General features: G+C 36.4%; 1 protein-coding gene across 1 annotated transcript in view; it reads right to left on the reverse strand.

The window, feature by feature from the left end:
- LOC107727086 (polypeptide N-acetylgalactosaminyltransferase 18-like) overlaps positions 1-18,274 on the reverse strand; it is a 113,841-nt gene extending 95,567 nt beyond the window's left edge. The window contains exon 1 of the mRNA XM_016536848.1: positions 17,815-18,274. Coding sequence (XP_016392334.1) covers positions 17,815-18,052 — 238 coding nt within the window. The 5' untranslated portion in view covers positions 18,053-18,274. The remainder of the gene's footprint in view (positions 1-17,814) is intronic.
- Between the last annotated feature and the right edge of the window lie 807 nt (positions 18,275-19,081).

Genomic DNA, 19,081 nt, shown 5'->3' on the forward strand with positions numbered 1-19,081 from the left:
TTCGAAGGCTCCTTCAAATGCGGCCTCAAATCAAATATCTGGCCATGAAGGATACAGTAGATGGATCTTTCCCGACCTAGACAATCCCAAGATTCATTGCGCACTGCTGATGACAGAATTATTGTTGAGAGAAAATGCCAGATTATACTTTTAAATGTAAGTATTGGGTTTCAACTCAAATATCAAACAACACAAATGTCACAAAAAATACTTTAAAGTGATTTAAATGCTGATTTATATCTTAGTAAGGGTGCTTTCACACCTGGCTCGTTGTTTCGGAACCTGGCGCGTTTTCCCCCTTTAGCTCGGTTCCAAGCCAAAACAATCGGTCCGAGATCGCCTGAACGAGGTGGTCTCGGCTTCAATAATCAAAGCGCACTTTTTTATTTTATTATGCCGTCTTATTGCTCTTCTTTGTAGTAAGTGCATTTTAAAAATGTTTTCCCAATCAATCCTGGACTCCTGCTTAAAATGATAAATTATTATAACGACAGCTACAAAAAAAAACAACAATAAGCCCGCAAAGCTGTTGTCGTTCCATCCTGATGGATGACATGCGTGACAGCTAAGTGGAATCCCGGAAAATAAATCGTGGAACTTTGACCAATGAGAGAACAGTTTACTTGCGCATGACTTGTATTAAACAACTTGGTCCGTTTAGAAACTTTGCCGTGTGAAAGCGAACCGCACCAAGAATAAAAAGCAACATTGTAATAATTGTAATCCCTGTTTCGGAACAAAGCAATCGATCTACAGGTGTGAAAGCAACCTAAGATGCGATTTTATAGATCATACTTTTTACTATGTAAATACATGGACCAAGATAAACATTGTGGGAAGGTTGTGAACCTTGTTTTTCTTTCAGACTGTTGAATATGACTTTTAAGTCCAGCACAAACCAAGGCTCAGTCCAATCTTTGCAGCCTTTGTTCCCTGACATTTTGTTTTATCCAATGTTTGATTCATTGCAGGTTCTTGTTCACGTCAATCTGTAGGGTTCCCTTACATGTTTACGCACATTCACACACTTCAAAAATGGCACTGACTGTTAATACACTAAAATATATAGATTGAAGTGCATATATTTAAATACAGTGAAAGATATAGAGTATACACCATGTTTGCTTGCTTATTGTGCCCAAGAGCAAGAGGTGTGTCTTGTCATACTAACAAGAAACTATTATTCAAAGCAGTAGTTTGCGATATTTTTGTGAAGTTTGCAATGCTGTTTGCCAATGTTAATTAGAACTATTTTTTTGAGAAACACAGAATCGCTGAACTATGTTGGTAATGGTGGAACTTGCTACCATAGTTGGCTTACGATGCTTTTTGGAAATGCACCTCTGGCCAGGCTGATTTTAGGCACTTTTCAGCTGGTCTGGTGTGCGTTTCCCAAAAGCACCATTAACCAACTACTGTCCCAAGTTCCGTTGCTCAACGCTTTAGTGTTTCCCAAAACCACAGTTTAAACTTACACTGGCAAACAGCATCACACAATTACGTGGTTGGAACAACAGCTCTCAACCTGTGGTTAGAAGCATGGCTTCTTGTTAGCATGTGGACATAAACAGATCATGCTTTTGGGAACAATAAACAAGATAACAGTAAATTTACTGATGCAGTAAATCATTAATTCAATTTAAACAAAAACATTTCATTTTATATATTTCAGCATGTCAACAATTTGCATCGTTTTTGAAGAACGTGCATGGGCATATATGCACAATGCTGCTGTATGATGTAAAAGGAAACCTGCGATGAATCAAGCATCAATAAAGCAAAAAGACAGAAGGAAAAAAGTAAAGTACGCATCAAGTGCCATGTTCGTTACAGCAGCATCTTTGAGGTCTTGAATAGATTACTTAGCAGAAGTTATTACTCCACCACCTGAGTATGACATCATTAATGGCAGTCCTATATTGTATTAACCATGTATATTAACCAATGTGGTTCAAACAATGGAGATGCGACCATGTTACTATAAAGTTTTAGGAAACTGTCGTAACTAGTTGGTTAGTTTCTCCAATGATGCATCTATGGTAGTTTTCCTGCCTACTGTTTGAAATAGCCTTCATGGCTATGATGCCTAAAATGTAACCTAGATAGCAGCTTACTAAGGTTTGGAACAGAGCCATGGTCAGAATTTTATTTTTCTGCAAATGGTGCTGCTATGCCATTCACTGCCCTCAGCTTTCTCAGCGTATTATAGAAAAGAGCTTGTTTAAATCTCAACCCCTATTCAACACATATCTGACCTGTGTCAGTCAAGGAGGCTTAGGGGAATTGACGGGTCACTTGGATTCCTGCCACTAGAGATGCTATGTTTGGAGACAAATCTGAAGCTCCGGTTTCAGCCTGTGGCTATGATGGGCTAACAGATTTCAGCAGCACTAAGGCTGCGTTTACACTTGGCATTAACATGCGACCTGTATCCGGATGTTGTCCACATACACATTGAAAAGACAAGTGTAAACGCGCTTCTGATCGGAATGTTATCCGATCAGCGTGTCCTGGTCCAGAGGTAGTCGAGGACGCATTGTGATCGGATCTCAGTGTAATGTAAACGCAATCCAGCCATCGTGTCTGCATTCGCAGGTCGACATCATGCAAAACACCGCCCCCTCTCTCCCGATCTGTCGGAAGAACAGAGCACTAGTGAGACTCATACATTTATTTTGATTTGTAAAATGTCCCGCGACTGAAAATAGTTTTCAAAGAAAACCCACCACTTCAGGTCGACTTTGCACCGCAGACTTATTTAAATATTGCGCGGGAAATACAGATCCGATCGGTTATCCAGATCGAGAAGTCAGCTGATGTTGCCAAGTGTAAACGCGCCGTGTCCTGATTGACTGATGATCCGATCTGCTTGATCAGATCACGGTGATCGCATGTTAATGCAAGTGTAAACGCAGCCAGTTATTGATTCCCAGATTGAGAAGTCAGCTGATGTTGCCAAGTGTAAACACGCCGTGTCCTGATTGACTGATGATCCGATCTGCTTGATCAGATCACGGTGATCGCATGTTAATGCCAAGTGTAAACGCAGCCTTAGATGTAATGTTGCTAGTCACAGATTGGCAGCTAAATTTTTGACTAAATGCTAGAAAGCATCAGCAATGGAAAATGTAAACTGACCGCTCACTATGTGAATAAAGTTAACAGTAAACTATATTTCAAGCACATTCATAATACAAAATGGATCATACAACACAAATCTGTTAAAATTAAAAGCTGAGAGGCATGAGTTGTATTTTCAGCTGCTCTCAGCAAATAGTTTCAGAAAGACTCTGTAACAATCGTGCAATATTTCACACGTATAAATGTGATTATGCATGCACGCTCACAATCCAAGTGGAACTGATGCAACTAAAGTGAAACGTTGTGGCTTCAAAGGGCTGTTTATCAGCTCCTCTCTAAATAGTTTGGCACTTATCAACGTATTAAATAATTACCTTTTTGATAACATTCCATGCAAAGCCATCATCCGTCTTAACTCTCAGTGTGTCCAGGATGGGCAGATGATCTGCAGTGCTGAATAACAGAATGTTCTCATATGAAAATCACTTCCAAACCAAGAAAAAAAGACTAGTTGATCAATAAAGAAGCATCTGTAGAACTCATAAGTGCAGTATTTTAAAATCTCCATTAATGTAACAACTACCTATGTAGTTTAGTTGTAAAAAGATTTCTTTAGATGTGTCAACTTAATAAAAAGTTCTATTCCAATAGTTTATTTTTTGCCTTTAAGTATTACATGCTTCATCTTATGTTTTCATCTGCTTCATTTCTGTGCCTGCTGTTAAAGAGAGCAAATCCAACACAACTTCACATGGTATAGTGATTAAAAACTCCAAAAATCAAGTTACTATTTGGTTATTTTCAGTATTATTTACTTGATCTTTTTTTTTTTTTTTTTTGCAGTCATGTATAAGTACTGGACAAAAAAGGCTTTGAGTTTTGCACAAATGCTACTCAAGCCAAAATAACTAAAGCACATGTATCCCTGAAGCGCCAACAGCATCCTCGATATCTAATCACAAACAGCTGTAATGAGGTTGGAAGACGTTCTATGAAGCAATTCCCACTTGGACTCAAAACAGAGATGCTCAGAGAGATTGGCATCATTCTGTTTGGTGAATACACCTTGTGGAAAACCTGATAAGACATCTCAAGTGATTACGTTGTATTTTCTGTAGGTAAACGTCCCCATGCTTAAAATGGTTATTTGTCATTTCAGATGCTTGGCTGAAAACTTCCAAGATTTAGAAAGGCATTAAGAGGTACAGATGTTTGTCCAGTCTTTACTCACAGAGGAACTGTTATCATCCGCAGACATCATTCAACAGATTCTGAATGAGAGCAGATTGAGGTTAAATGAGAGACAATTTGTATACATTTAATTGAATGCACTTACGTATTCTTCTATTGTTTCATGAACTAAATCAAACGGGACAAAAAATGACATAAAATCCTGTACTGTGAGTTTCTGGAAATGACTACTTGAGTACATTTCATGCTCCAGGATGTTCAACGCCTTCACCGTAATTTCAAAACAAGCAGTTCAATTGTCATCAAACAGTGTAAACCTGTGGGTGATCATCACGCCTATTAACATAATCTTTCCTGTTGAGTCACAAGACAGCACTGCTCTTCACTTTCATTTAAAGGAATAAGCAGTCAAACAGCCATAAAGTGACATGCCTCTGAGGAATACGTCTGATACATTGTAAATGTTTAAAGCACAAAAGCTATAAATGAAAGACTGCTTGAAATGGATAGTGCAAGAATTCCTGTAAATAACAAAGTTACAATACATACAAAAGGCATGGTGCATTTGTTGTCATTTTGGGGCTTGGTGGCCCAGTTCCCCATTTATTTTCATTAAATGGAAAAGATGGACCAGTACATTCTTCAAAATTTCTCCTCATGTTTGACACAAAAGAAAGAAAGTCTTACAGATGGAATGTCATGTGAGTAAATGATGGCTATTCCTTAAAAACAGCCCTGTGAACAAGGAAACCTTTTAGTGTGAATATCAATCTATGTATGGTGACCCTGAAAAACCGATTTAATGTCCACCTGCAGTCAATAATTGTATCCCTTAAAACTCATCTTTGATAATAAAATGACATATTTAAACTTTTTCACATGAAAATATTTTCTTTGTGGCTTAAATTGGCTTGAATGTAACTCTACACCCTTACCTCATTCAGTATTTGCAGATCTATGAATATGCAAATTAGTCCCCGCCTCTACTCAATCACACCAGCTCAAACCTGCTCCACTTTCACTCAGTTAGCAGAAGTAAATGCTGTAGTAAATGCTACACAATGGCAGTGACAATCTTGGATTAATGTTATTCAGTGCAGTTGCAAGAATGAATCCATGAGTGAATGTATTCAAATTCTGAATGGATTATAGCCTAGAAAGCGTACAAAGCACGCTACCCTTATAATCACTGAAAAGCTGTCACTCATCTAGGTTCATCGTGATCTCATTCCGTTATAATCAATGAAGATCTACACTGCACAATTATTCCCTTACTTAAATCGTGTCTACACCTTGTTTGTTATAATGAAAGGATTCGCGAGTGTGCAGAACTCAGGGTCACACTTTATTTTAAGGTCCAATTATTGCTGTTAACAAACCATTAACTACAACTTTTGCCTCAATAAACTACTAATTGTCACGAATCCTGTCCGTGGTCTTCTGTCTGCTCGCCACCAGAGGTCGTCTTCCTATTATGTTGACTCTCACACTACACAGATTGTTACATGTCACCCCAGACTACATTTCCCATGCTCCACTTCACTGATTACACTCTCACCTGCAACCAATCAAACACACTATAAATATGAGGCCCCAACCATCATTCAGGGTCGGGTATTGTTAGCGCTTATCGCTATGTCAGTGATAGCTACATTATGGAGCCTGTATTCTAGTCTAGTTCAGTCTTGTTCCTTGATTGCCTGTTTCCCGTGTCTTGATCCTAGCCTGGTTACCTCGTCTTGTCTGTTCCCTGCCTGTCTTGGACTTTAGCCTGTCTTGGATTATTCCTTTGTCTCGCCGTTTCGGATCCTGTTTGCCCCTCGTCTGGACTATTGCCTGTCTGTTGGATTTCCCATTTGCCTCGCCCTCTGGAGCACGTTCGCTGTCGATATACCCACACCTGTCTCTGGTTTACTCTGTCTTGCCCGAGCTGTATCTGTTTGCTGGTGTTCGACCCTGCCTGTTTTTGACCATGTTTTTGAATAAAGCTTTGCATTTGGATCCGTACGTCTCATCTCGCTCGCTCCGTAACACTAATTTGCTACTTATTAATAGTTAGAAAGATAGCTGTCAAGTTTAGGTGTTGGGTAGGATTAGGTATGTAAAATATGGTCATGCAGAATGTGTGCTTTATAAATACTACTAAACAGGTAATATGTTAATAATAGGCATGCTAATAAACAACTAGTTAATAGTGAGAATTGGTTCTTGTACTAAAGTGTTACCGAACTCAGCACTGAACAAAACTCTGGCGATATGAGAGGTGAGTGGATTCTGACTAATTTAAACTCATTTGATTGGCCATTGTGTTCATGAAATCAACAGATATGTCTGTGATGGGCAACATTACTCAACACAGCAAAAATATGTTGTAAATAGAAACCTTTGACCAGAAATAAAAATCAATGCCCTGCAGGTTAAAACTTGATTTTCAATACAGGGAGTCTTTAAAACACAAACAGAATGAGAGATAAATAGAATGATAAACAGAATGATGGTATAAGACATATAGGCAGATAGAATGATAGATCAATAAACAGATATATAGAGCAATAAATACATAAAATTACAGAACACTGGTAGAACAAACAGACATACTAGATAGATAGATAGATAGATAGATAGATGATAGATAGATAGATAGATAGAATTATTTTAACAACATGATGATAAAGCTTAGAGCACAGGTGATAAAAAATACATTTGGGTGGCATACAGATCAGTGGTAATAAGTTATTATCTATAAATCCCTGGCTAAAAATAAAAAGATGAGACAAGCTGATAATCAAGCATATCTGTATCAAGTGCATTTCTTCCCTTCCAGCTGCACAGTGGTGAATAGCGCCGCATGAGCCTGTGGAAAAGACAGTGAGCTCATTCCAAGCGTATGTCTCTTAAGTTCAGAGAGTGACTGACTTCCTTTAGCTGTGCTTACTCAGAGATACTGCGCTCCGCTTGGCTCTGTCTTAATTAATGACTAATTACATCCCATTGCTTCTAATTAGAATCACAAATTCAAGAGTGGCGAGGACAGAAAGCGAGTCTGTGGCTGTCTGAATCACAGGCATCATCTGCCGCTTCTCTCCTCTTATTCTTTCTTGCTAAAATAAGAAACAGAAAACATGGAAAACATGTTCCCTGCTGATCTCCTTTTGCTTGTTTTGACAATCCCAGAAGAATAATTTAGGACTAAAATGTATTTAAAACAAAATGATACAAAGGTATATAATAGAACTGGAAATTAATACATTTCTTTACATGCTAAAATAATAAAGAAATAAGCCGTTTAAGGCCAAGCCTTACCATAATTTTTCTAGGTTAAGGTGGTTTTAGGCGCTGTGCGTCATGCCTATATAACAACACCCCTAAGCCCTGGTAGTCACGATTACGCACAGCTGCTAGATTTTATAAAACAGCAACAACAGCATTATATAAAAAAGTTTTCAGTAAAATATGGCATTTATTATTATTATTAACAACAAAAAATAACCTATTAACTATAACCATTAGCCTGCTGCAGGTGATACTGTTGACATTTTTTTTATGTTTTGAAAGAATATAAAAAACACCAAGGCTACATTTATTTGATTAAATATTCTGAAATATTATTACATATTAAAATTACTGTTTTCTTGAAATGCAATTTATTCCTGTGATGCAAAGCTCAATTTTCAGTGTCATTACTCTGGTCTTCAGTGTCACATGATCCTTCAGAAATCATTGTAATATGCTGATTTGCTTGATTGTTATCAATTTATTAATAATAGTTCTTATTATTTTGAATATTGAAAACTGTTTTTTTTGTTTAATATTTCTGTGGAAACTTTGCAATATTTTTTTTAGGATTCTTTAATGAATAGAAAGTTCAAAAGAACAACATTTATTTGAAATATAAATCTTTTGTAACATTATAAATTCTTCACTGTTTTAACTGTTCACTGTATCCTTACTGAATAAAAGTATTAATTTATTTATTTTTACACTGAAGAAGGCTGATGAAGAATGGCTTTTTTTCATTTTATCCCGTTTTATCCTCTGCCTAAATTCAATAAATATTATTTAGAGTGCAGACCTCACTTAGAACAACTTTTTATTGATCTGCAGTGACCTTCCTTTTAAGGGGACAAGTGAACCCAAAAAATGCCTGCTTGATTCTGATAAACCAACTTTTGTCGTTTGTCCCAGTACCATGACAAGCAAAATATTTATAGTTATGATGTGTTTCCTCAAAGCGATCTCAAAGGCAGGCGGTCACTGTGCTTTATAGTGAAACATGACCTCAATTTGCACCAGTGTGCCAACTGTTCCTCCTGCTCCTTTGGGAGTTCGGATACAAATTCCTAAGAAAATTTGCACTTGTGCATTTTTTCGCAGTGTGGCGGACCCTGATATCAGCAGGTTACTTTCTCTATTAGAGATACAGTCGACATTGCAAAATAAGGTTGACTTCGGTGATAGCATGTTTTGACTCTCTTTAAGCTTTCCAAGCATACCGTCTTTGCACATGGATAAATATTTAATGAACTGTATTTTTTTAGTCCCCACGACTGTGTTAAATCTGGGTTGAACAGACATGCAAATCCAATCGCTTTAGAGTGCTATAATTAATGCTAATTTGTATTTTGTTTACATCAAGGTATGTTTACCCCGTCCTATTTTTTGTAGTTAGGTCAAATTGTTTATTCCAAGAAAATCAAATGCACGGCACAAAACAAGTAGGTATTTGCATTGTGCTGCTTTAATTCGAACCTATTCAAATCATCTCAGCATGAAAGCTTTTGAGATACTGTAGCATAACCTTCATTGTGCATGAGTGTGCACTTAGAATGAAGAGAAGGAATATTCTGTAGTGTGTTTTTACAGAACTCAATCAAGAAGAAAAGCAGGCAGACTAAAAGCATCTGTCTTGCACAATACAATCAAAACCGAACAGCATTACTGCTGTAGTTATGACTACAGATGGAAAAACCCATTTAAGGCTTATACCCCTGAATGACCTGTTTTAAAAGGGTAACCGATCAGCCGGATAAAATGGTTGGTTTGATTTTTGCTGCAAAGTTCAAGGCAATGAACACTTGCAGAGGAAATGAAGCAAGCAATTCCATTCATGAAGTCTTAATGTGTCACTCTAACACACAATTACACTCAAGAGTGGCTTCTGATTATATTAGATGTACAGCACACTGGCTATTGTTGTTTGTCTTTATCATTCATAAATTTTATTTCAATTAAAAAAAAAAACTGCAAAGTAAATGTATAGTTTTAACATGTTTACAGTTTATACAAGCCAATTTGTGACCCTGGAGCACAAAACCAGTCTTAAGTCGCTGGGGTATATTTGTAGCAATAGCCAAAAATACATTGTATGGGTCAAAATTATTGATTTTTCTTTTATGCCAAAAATCATTAGGACATTAAGTAAAGATCATGTTCCATGAAGATATTTTGTAAATTTCCTACCGTAAATCTATCAAAACTTAATTTTTGATTAGTAATATGCATTGCTAAGAACTTCATTTGGACAACTTCAAAGGCGATTTTCTCAATATTTTGATTTTTTTGCACCCTCAGATTACAGATTTTCGAATAGTCGTATATCGGCCAAATATTGTCCTATCATAACAAACCATACATCAGTGGAAAGCTTATTCATTCAGCTTTCAGATGATGTATAAATCTCAATTTCAAAAAATTTACCCTTATGACTGGTTTTGTGGTCCAGGGTCATATTTATAGTTTACAGAAGTAAATATTAGAGCAAAACACAACAGCTGAATAGGGTAAAAATGTTACTAATACATAGCAGCATACTTTCCCCAGCTGATTAATCACAGTAAATTAAAGTAATTGTTTTGTGCTACAAGTTTTCTGAAATGTTATGTTGAAATATGCAAATGAGGCACTATCTAATTAAATATGCACTAATTTGCATAAATCCTAGAACAGAATTCAAAACAAGTTCAAAGCCAAGTTTAAAATTCTGACATATTAAAGTTATAGGTTTTTACAGAGGGAATTGTGGATCTCTTTTTATCATTCCATAATCCGAAAATACTGTCAATAGCCAGAAAAAAATGCATTGTTCCATGTTCTCAGGAATAAAATGTAAAATACATTATCAGGCGAATTATATATTTGTAAATCCCTCTGTTAAAAACCTTCAGAATATATAGTAGTCAACATTTGAAGTGGATCAAAACCTTTCATCAAAGTTGTCCTAAAACCAAAACAATACCTGTTCTTGTCTTAGGACAACTTTAATGAACTTTTTTGATCCACTTCAAATGTTGACTACTGTAGATAGAAATAGAAGTGTGAAGTATGGTGCATGTATGTAAATGCTACTGAAGTGGAGATTTCTGACTCAAAAATCTAATTTTGAGAAAAAAGCCTTTAAAAATATGGGTAACACTTTACTTGAAGGGGTGTGCATAAGACTGACATGACACCTTCATAATCATGACATGACACATGTCATGAATATGAAGGAGGTTTTATGCATGTTTATGACAACTGTCATTAAGTGTCATTCGCTCAGTTATGTAATTTTTAATGCAAAGATGACATTGTCTGAGATGTCTGTTATGGGCTATGGTTAGGGGTAGGGTTAGGTTAGGGTTAGGTCAAATAATGTCATATTTGCATTAAAAATGACATAACTGAGCGAATGACACTTAATGATAGTTGTCATAAACATGCATAAAAAACCTTCATATTCATGACATGTGTCATGTCATGATTATGAAGGTGTCATGTCAGTCTTATGCACACCCCTTCAAGTAAAGTGTAACCAAAATATGTATGTAAAAAAATATTATTTTTTCTTTCCAATAGTCTGAAAATGAATCAAGTTATGAAAGCAAAATAGCCTAAAATCTCTAAATTGACCAGTGCATGAAAAAACAATGGTTTTGCCTTAAGGTTTTATTAATTAGTAATGCACTCATATTATTTCTGGCCGATTATAACGTGATTTACTATAGAGTAAAGAGTGTTGTTAAATTATTTGTATTTTTAAAGATTAAATTTCTGTCAGCATTACATGGCAACAAAATGTAATGTACATATAATAATACGGGAAATAAGCAGCACAATTAAATATCCAATATCGACCAATAAGCATCAATGAAAAAATCGAATTCTACTTGGGGTTATTTCAGAAGAAATTAAGATTTAGAATATTTTGCATCTGACACAGATTTATTTGACAAGGCCAGATTTACCATATGGGCATTTGGACAAGGGGGAACCATGTAGGGCCGAAAGAATGTTTTCAAATAGCGTGAGATACAGCACAAATGCCTGTTGAGTCCACCAAACCAACACTGCACAGTGACCAGGGGGCACCCAGATCGGGGCGTCCAGCAGGGACAGCGGCATCTTATTAGATTGAATAAGACTGTGGTGCTTCATCATGCTAAGTTACAGGACATCGACTTATACAAAACACACTGAGAGACCACAGTATAAAACCCAGTAACTACCTAATTTACTAGTTTTTTTTCAAATGCCAAGCGAGTTAAAGCACTATAAATTCAAGCACCTACGTGTGGCGTGTGAGCTGTACTGATTAATAGCCTGTCTTTCTGGATCAGAGGCTTTGCCGTGTCTTTGTTTAACAGAGCTCATTGTGATTATCACAGAATAAACCCTCCGATGCTCCTCACTCGCACAGCCATCTGTCAGTCAAAAGGGCAGTTGAGGGCAACTTGAAAAAGTTCGAGTCTCTTCCGAGGGGTGCCAAGTACAAGATCTCGGCTGTGTTTCCATGCCTTTCTGTTGAGGTAATTAACCCCAACCCGCTGCTTATTAGAGGAGACTCATAGGGAGCGGAGGATGAGAGGAAATGAAAAATCACAGCTTCTCAAAGAAGCAAACGCAGTCCTCGGAGACAGTGTCATCCGTTTGACTCTTCTCAGATCACGCTGCCATCAAACCAAATATTCCATAACATACATTCCTACACAGCAGTTAGGTAATGTTCATAAATAGGCCATTCTTTAAAATATACCTAATAAGCTTCAGAGAATTTTTTTTTTTAATTTCCAAGCATCTGTAGATTTCTATAACACACTTTTACATTAACCTGAATAATAATATTGGCAGCATAAATATTCATATGTCAAATCTGAATAAAGACAGACTTGGCTGCTTGTCATTACCATCACATCTCAACTTCTCAAATAAGTTCCAACGAGACCTGCAGCTTTTCTGCTGGCACTTGTGTTTGTTGCAACAAGGCATTTTTTTTTAATGAGCAAAGTGTAAGAGTATCAGTTTGTTCAGTTTATTCATCTCAGTTTCTTTAAAAGTTCAAAAAATATGTTTATTTTAAAAAGCTGTTTCTGGTAACCAAACAAATCAGCCTATATATTAAATTCCATTACTACTGCTAATTGATGTAGGCATTTTTTAAAGAGACAGGTGGTAATATCATAAATCATTTCTAGACTAGCTAGACACATTCTCTCCATTGTGTTCATGCACTTGAATTCAGTGCAGGTGAACCGGAAATATGAAACAATGAATAAACAATGGTGAGAATTCATCAAGCTAGCCAACAAACCCGCTGAACAATTGGACTAACATTTAATTGCCAAGTACAAATATGATGGGAATTTTTCTTGGTGTTGGTGTTCGTATAATTACTAATAAAATATGCTGACATAAATACTAAAAATATAAAATATTTTATTATATCCTAACGTGAATAAAAGCTGGAAATGTTTAATCTATGACGTTTTGTCAAGTGACCCCCAAAAAATTTAATTAATGTGGTGTTTTTTATTATTATCATTATTATTTACTACATAACAACCACCTGTGGTCTAGAGATAAACAATACAATCAATTCCCAATCGATAAAATCCATGTCTTGCTCTGCATTTTTTCTCACTGAAAATCCTTTTTTTTTTTTTTACAAAGCATGTCACATTGTGGAATTTCATATTAACTTCAACATTACAGTTAGAAAACAAATCATTTTCTGTTCTACTTCAAAGAAAACAGTGTTTGTCATAATCAATAGTGGGATCTAAAAAAATTAAATTCCTATTCCACAACAGAAATTCCTATTCCTGCTTCATCTGCCGCAGAATTTTATTCTTGAGCTCCCATGAAATGCTATTTTCTTGATTTGTTTTTGCACACGGTGCAGTGCTTTGCATAAAAGCTAAATGGTATGAGAGCAGATAAACAGAATGTTATGAGCTGAGAATCTGTTCGCTTCACTTCGCTCCTCTACACAATGTAACTACACAATTGAAAGAGGGACTGAGTGATTCTGTTGTTCTTTCTCTTTGGCTTTCAGCAGAAAATCCACTACAGCGCTAAAGAGCTGCTGTGCTGAAGCATGCTGCATTTTCATCAAGTTGAGGATGACAGGGAGATCAGGCAGGCCATCCTCCAGGCTGTTTGTACCAGGTGGTAGAGCCACAGCTGGCATGTACCTCTTCCACATAAATCATTCATTCTGGAAAACACTTGTTTGCTACAGAGAGAGAGGCAGTGTAAAGTCTGCGATGATGAAGTTTAGAACAACCTTGTGGTCAGTACTGTATCGTAAGATACAGATTTACCACTTGAAAGTGTACTACAGCCATCCTGCCTTTGGAAAATGAATGTACTTAAAGGAACAGTTCATCCAAAAATAAAAATTTGCTGAAAATTTACTCACCCTCAGGTCAGTCAAGATGTAGATGAGTTTGTTTCTTCATCAGAACAGGTTTGGAGAAATTTAACATTGCATCACTTGCTCTCCAATGAATCCTCTGCAGTGAATGGGTGCCGTCAGAATGAGAGTCCAAACAGCTGATAAAAACATCACAATAATCCACAAGTAATCCACATGACTCCTGTCTATCAATAAGTGTTTTGTGAAGTGAAGAGCTGGGTCTTTGTAAGAAAAAAAATCCATAATTAGGATATTTTTGTTCATTTGAAACTGCTGCTTCTGGCAAAAATACAAGTCTTCTGGCCATAATATTGCTTTCTCCAGTGAAAAAGTCAGTTCATCTGAATCAGGAGGGAATGCTCAGATCAAGCACCGTTTATAAGCGGAAGCAGTCCAAAACTGCTCTAAAAAATATGTCTGTAGACAACAGGAATTGAACTTTTTATTATAGCGTTATTATAGATTATGGACTGGTATTTTGGCCAGATTTGTATCTTACAAACATGCAGCTTTTGACTTCACAATACATTCATTGATGGACTGGAGTGGTGTGGATTATTGTGATGTTTTATCAGCTGTTTTAACATTCTGACGGCACCCATTCACTGCAGAGGATCCATTGGTGAACAATTGACATAATGCTAAATTTCTCCTAATTTCATCTGAAGGTAAGTACATTTTCAGCAATTTATTTTTCATTTTTTGGGTGAACTATTCCTTTTAAGTAATATTCTGAGTTCAATAAAAGTTAAGCTCAATCAAAAGCATTGTGGCATAATGTTGAATCTCACAAAAAAGACTCATCCGTTGCTTTGTATTTTTTTAAAAAGCAAAGAGCAAAAATCGAGGTCACATCGAGGCACTTACAATGTAAGTCAATGGGGCCAATTGATTTAAAAGCAGAAATGTGAAGTTTATTATTTTATAGTGCTGGGCGGTATACCGGTTCATACCGAATACCGGTGTTTATTTTTGTTATGATATACCGGTGTATGTCGCTTAAACAACGTTCGGAACGCAACACTGTTTGAAAGGGGTCCCTTTTCACTGTTGCACTGTGGTGAGGGAACAGCTGTATGTGTTACTAAGCGTGAAAGTTCAGAAACTGAAGCTGTAGAACTAATTCATACCGCCCAGCACTATTATTTTATAAAAGCACTTACATTAATTCTTCTGTTAAAATGTAAGTAGTTCTTGCCATTTTTAAAGTATTTTTTGGGTTTTAGGCATTCTGTTGTCATTATTACTTTTTAAGTAAAGATCAGAATTATTTTTGAGATAATCAACAGATGCTGTCAGTTGAGATTAAATTGTACAGAACCCACAATATTACATTAAAAATCATTGTCAAACTACAAAGATCACAGTATCTCAGATAAACCTTAACAATCCCTTCCACGCAATAAAAAAAAATCATGTGTTGTAACTAAAAAATGCTCCCTAACGCACTCTCCAAGTCCATTCCTGAAGCCCACAGCCATTACCAAACAGCACAACATGTCTGAGGCTGCAGCTCGGAAATGTTTGCTCAAGTAATCATCTGTAGCTGCCTCTCAGCTCAGTGAGGTTTGTTTGCGCCCTTTTGCGGTTTGAGCACTACACTGGCTGTCTGCAACCCATATCAACATACATCCAGTTAGCAACTACGACAAAATCATCTCGCTAACAATGAAGTGTGTCTTTTATAACAAAGCACAAAAGGAGGCCATTAATAAAATTATATTAAAGACTTTTTTGAGCAATGCAAAATTTGCATTCCTTAGATATTCAGCGAAGCAGACAAATCATGCTGTGCATGCTGTTGTAGAAAATAAACCAGAAAGAGAACAGCAAATTGCTTGTGTTTTCAGTTCTGCAACAAATGAGTGCTTTCCGAAGAAGCTGAAAACGAACCTGGAATAAAGCTTGCGCAACAGTGAGAAACTACAAACGCTTTATTGTTGCATACTGTTTGGCAGATGCATTTCGGGGAAGGTGGGTTAGGCTGTTCTAATTTTAAGATGTAGAATCCACCATGCACTTTTTGAATAAATATTATAAAGATCACTCAATATATTCACAATCAACCAAATTTTAAAGTAACTGAAATGCATTAAATAATACACTCTTAAAAATAAAGGTTCCAAAATGGGATTTTGACAGCGACGCCATAGAAGAAGCATTTTAGGTTCCCCAAAACACCTTTCTGTAAAACTTTTTTTCTTAATGCAAAGAATATTTAAACAATCTAAAGAACCCTTTTCCACTATAAAGAACCTTTTGTGCAATGGAAAGGTTCCACGGAGATTAAAAGCTCTTGCATAGATGAAGAACTTTTAATTGTTAAGAGTTTATCAAATAAACGAATGCATAAATGATGATGGAAAAACCAGAAATGTGTGCTAAGTAGTGCTCAAAGATCTAAACTACCTGTACAGATAGAAGCAATCAGCCACTTTTCATAATTAATGTTCAGCCAGTGCCAAGTTCATTAAACAAGAGTCTCCAAAGAGAGAAGAAGAGGAGTTCGCAATCATTAATGGTCTTTGTGAATCTGCCAGATCGCAAATTGGAGGTCACACCTGCATAAAAGTGTCATTAACAATAAGGCAAGGTGCAATCAACCTGATTCGAACAGGACAGGACAAATGTACAATTGGTATTCAGGTCATGATGATGAAACTCTATAGATTTTTTCTGTTTAGCACCTGAGTGGAAGATACTCTCCACAACGGACTGCTATTTCCCTCACCCCAGGTCATGTCTGTTCACAGCGCAGACAAAAATGTACCATGGTAACCAAGGTGTCTACCAAAAAGTTACTATAGCTACCGTCACAACAACAAAACATACAGTAGTATAGCCCACTACTGTATAGTATGTCTACATACTTGCCGTAAACATTTGTAATTTTGTATGTCGTTTATTTTTGTGATGACCGTGCCTGCTAATATAACATTACTACAGTATTTTGATGAAAGCTATGGTTATTAAACAGAAAATTCTGCACAAAATGACAATGCTTCTTACACTGCTTTAAGTATATGCCATATAGATATGTTTTATTTTTTAGTGCAATAATTGCAATACATTTGGCAGGTAACTGTGGTTACCATGATAAGTCATTGTGAAGGTGGTAATTTAGTTGCATTTACAATGAAAGGTTTTTCTATATAAATGCAACAATTTGTGCCTCTGCATCAGCAATAAAATATAATTAGTTACATAATATCATTTTTTGCTGAATTTCTGTTTCTCAGCTATATTTCATTTTCTCATAGGGATATAATTCATGAAAGGGATATAAGATAGCATATAGTGTTTAATGGTGTGAAAATATTTTTTTTAGTCTATGAGCTCTTTGGGCTGTCTCAGGTCTTGTAGCCTATTATTGGACCAGTTTTTGTTTATTTTAATTGTTAGTTGTATTTATTTATTTGATTTTTGCACTGTTGACTGCATCAACCTCAAAATGTAACCCTGTTAACCAAGTTACTGTAAGAAAAAAAATCAAATATGGTTTCTATTACTTTGTTTACTATTTAAGCTATTTATTATATGTTCCAAAATTATCTGTAAAACAGATCAATTTAGGCTACACATGCAAATTTGTTCCCTATTGTGGTGCATTTTATTTATTTTATAAATCCCAATTAATTCTAATGTTAATGCTTATTTAAGCACCCTTATTTAATCAACATTTGTTAACAAATAGGCTTATGGTTCATTTTGTACTCTTTTTGTGGAAAGTGGCAAAAACAGCTAATTTTTGCCACACGATTTTTGCTGAATTTATGGTCTGCAGCTCTATTTCTCATAGTTTTAGAGAGTAAACGTCCTTTCTAACGTAACATTTGTACGCACAGTAATTAAACAGACATTCGTCTTACCTTGTATGTGCTGATTAACCACATTCTCCAGCCGATCCAGTCGCTCTATAATCCGCAGAGTTTCTCCTTTCCTGTCGCCCTCCAACTTTTTGGCTGGGACAGGCATCGGCACTTTGATGTACACATTAGCGATGTAATTAGTCACCCATCCGACGTACAAAAGACACACTATGTTGGTCATGCCACTTAGTATCACACACGTAGACACCAAAGTTTTGGTTCTCCTGGTGCAAGCCATTCCGACATCCCTCCATATAGAGTCCGAGACACAGCGGACAAGTGCGCCTGTCCTCAACTCTGTATGTACTCCGATGGAGAATAACGCGCCTGACGCAAACACTACAGTCCGCGCTTCATTCTGTTCAGCTCTGACAGATTCCAGCGACTTGAAATGGGCAACTATCGTCTTGTTCCAACACGAAACGCCGCGTCCTTTATCTACAGCGCCAAGCAGCGCTATAGGAAGAAGAGCGAAGGTGCGCGAGTATGTGTGTGGTTTGATCCTGAGCCTGTTGACCAATGAGATGAGCTGTAATCTATGGAACCAATTGCACAATGATCCGGTAACAGTAAGGAGGTGCTTTATAAAGGCAGAGACTCTTACTGTTTCATAAAGTAACTTTTTTACCGTTTCATAAAAACAAACATGACTTGAGCGAACAAAATAAAGGAGCACATTGCATTTTAAAGGGATAGTTCACCCAAAAATGAAAATTCTGTCATCGGTATAGCCATTGACTTCCATATCATAGTTTTTTTCTTCTTTCCATACTATGGAAGTCAGTGGTTACTGTGTGGTTACTTGGTTACCAACATTCTTCAAAATATCTTCTTTTGCGTTCAACAGCTGAGAGAAATTCAAACAGGTTTGGAACAACTTGAGAGTGAATAAATGATGACAGAATTTTCATTTTTGAGTAGACTATCCATTTAACTGTGAAAGAGTGCACGGTAGGATGTAAGTTGCTAAACATTTAATATTTGAATATTAATAATAACATTAAATAACATTTAAATATTATCTAGTGGCCATTATCTAGGGAGAGTAGAGTAGTTTGCATCACTAGGTAATATCTAATGATGCAAACTACTCTATTTTATGTCAAATTTCGCCATTTTGAAATGAAAATATAGGCTAAATCATTTACGTGATTCAGGTAATTCACAAGTAACTGAATGTGACGAGACAAGAAACATTTTGCCGTTTTGCGTTGTCAACACATTAGGCAAATGAATAAGAATGAATGTGTGCAAAATAACAATAAAC

This window comes from Sinocyclocheilus rhinocerous, unplaced genomic scaffold (genome assembly GCF_001515625.1).
Source record: "Sinocyclocheilus rhinocerous isolate Xijiao unplaced genomic scaffold, SAMN03320098_v1.1 scaffold35, whole genome shotgun sequence".
Lineage (NCBI taxonomy): Eukaryota > Metazoa > Chordata > Actinopteri > Cypriniformes > Cyprinidae > Sinocyclocheilus > Sinocyclocheilus rhinocerous.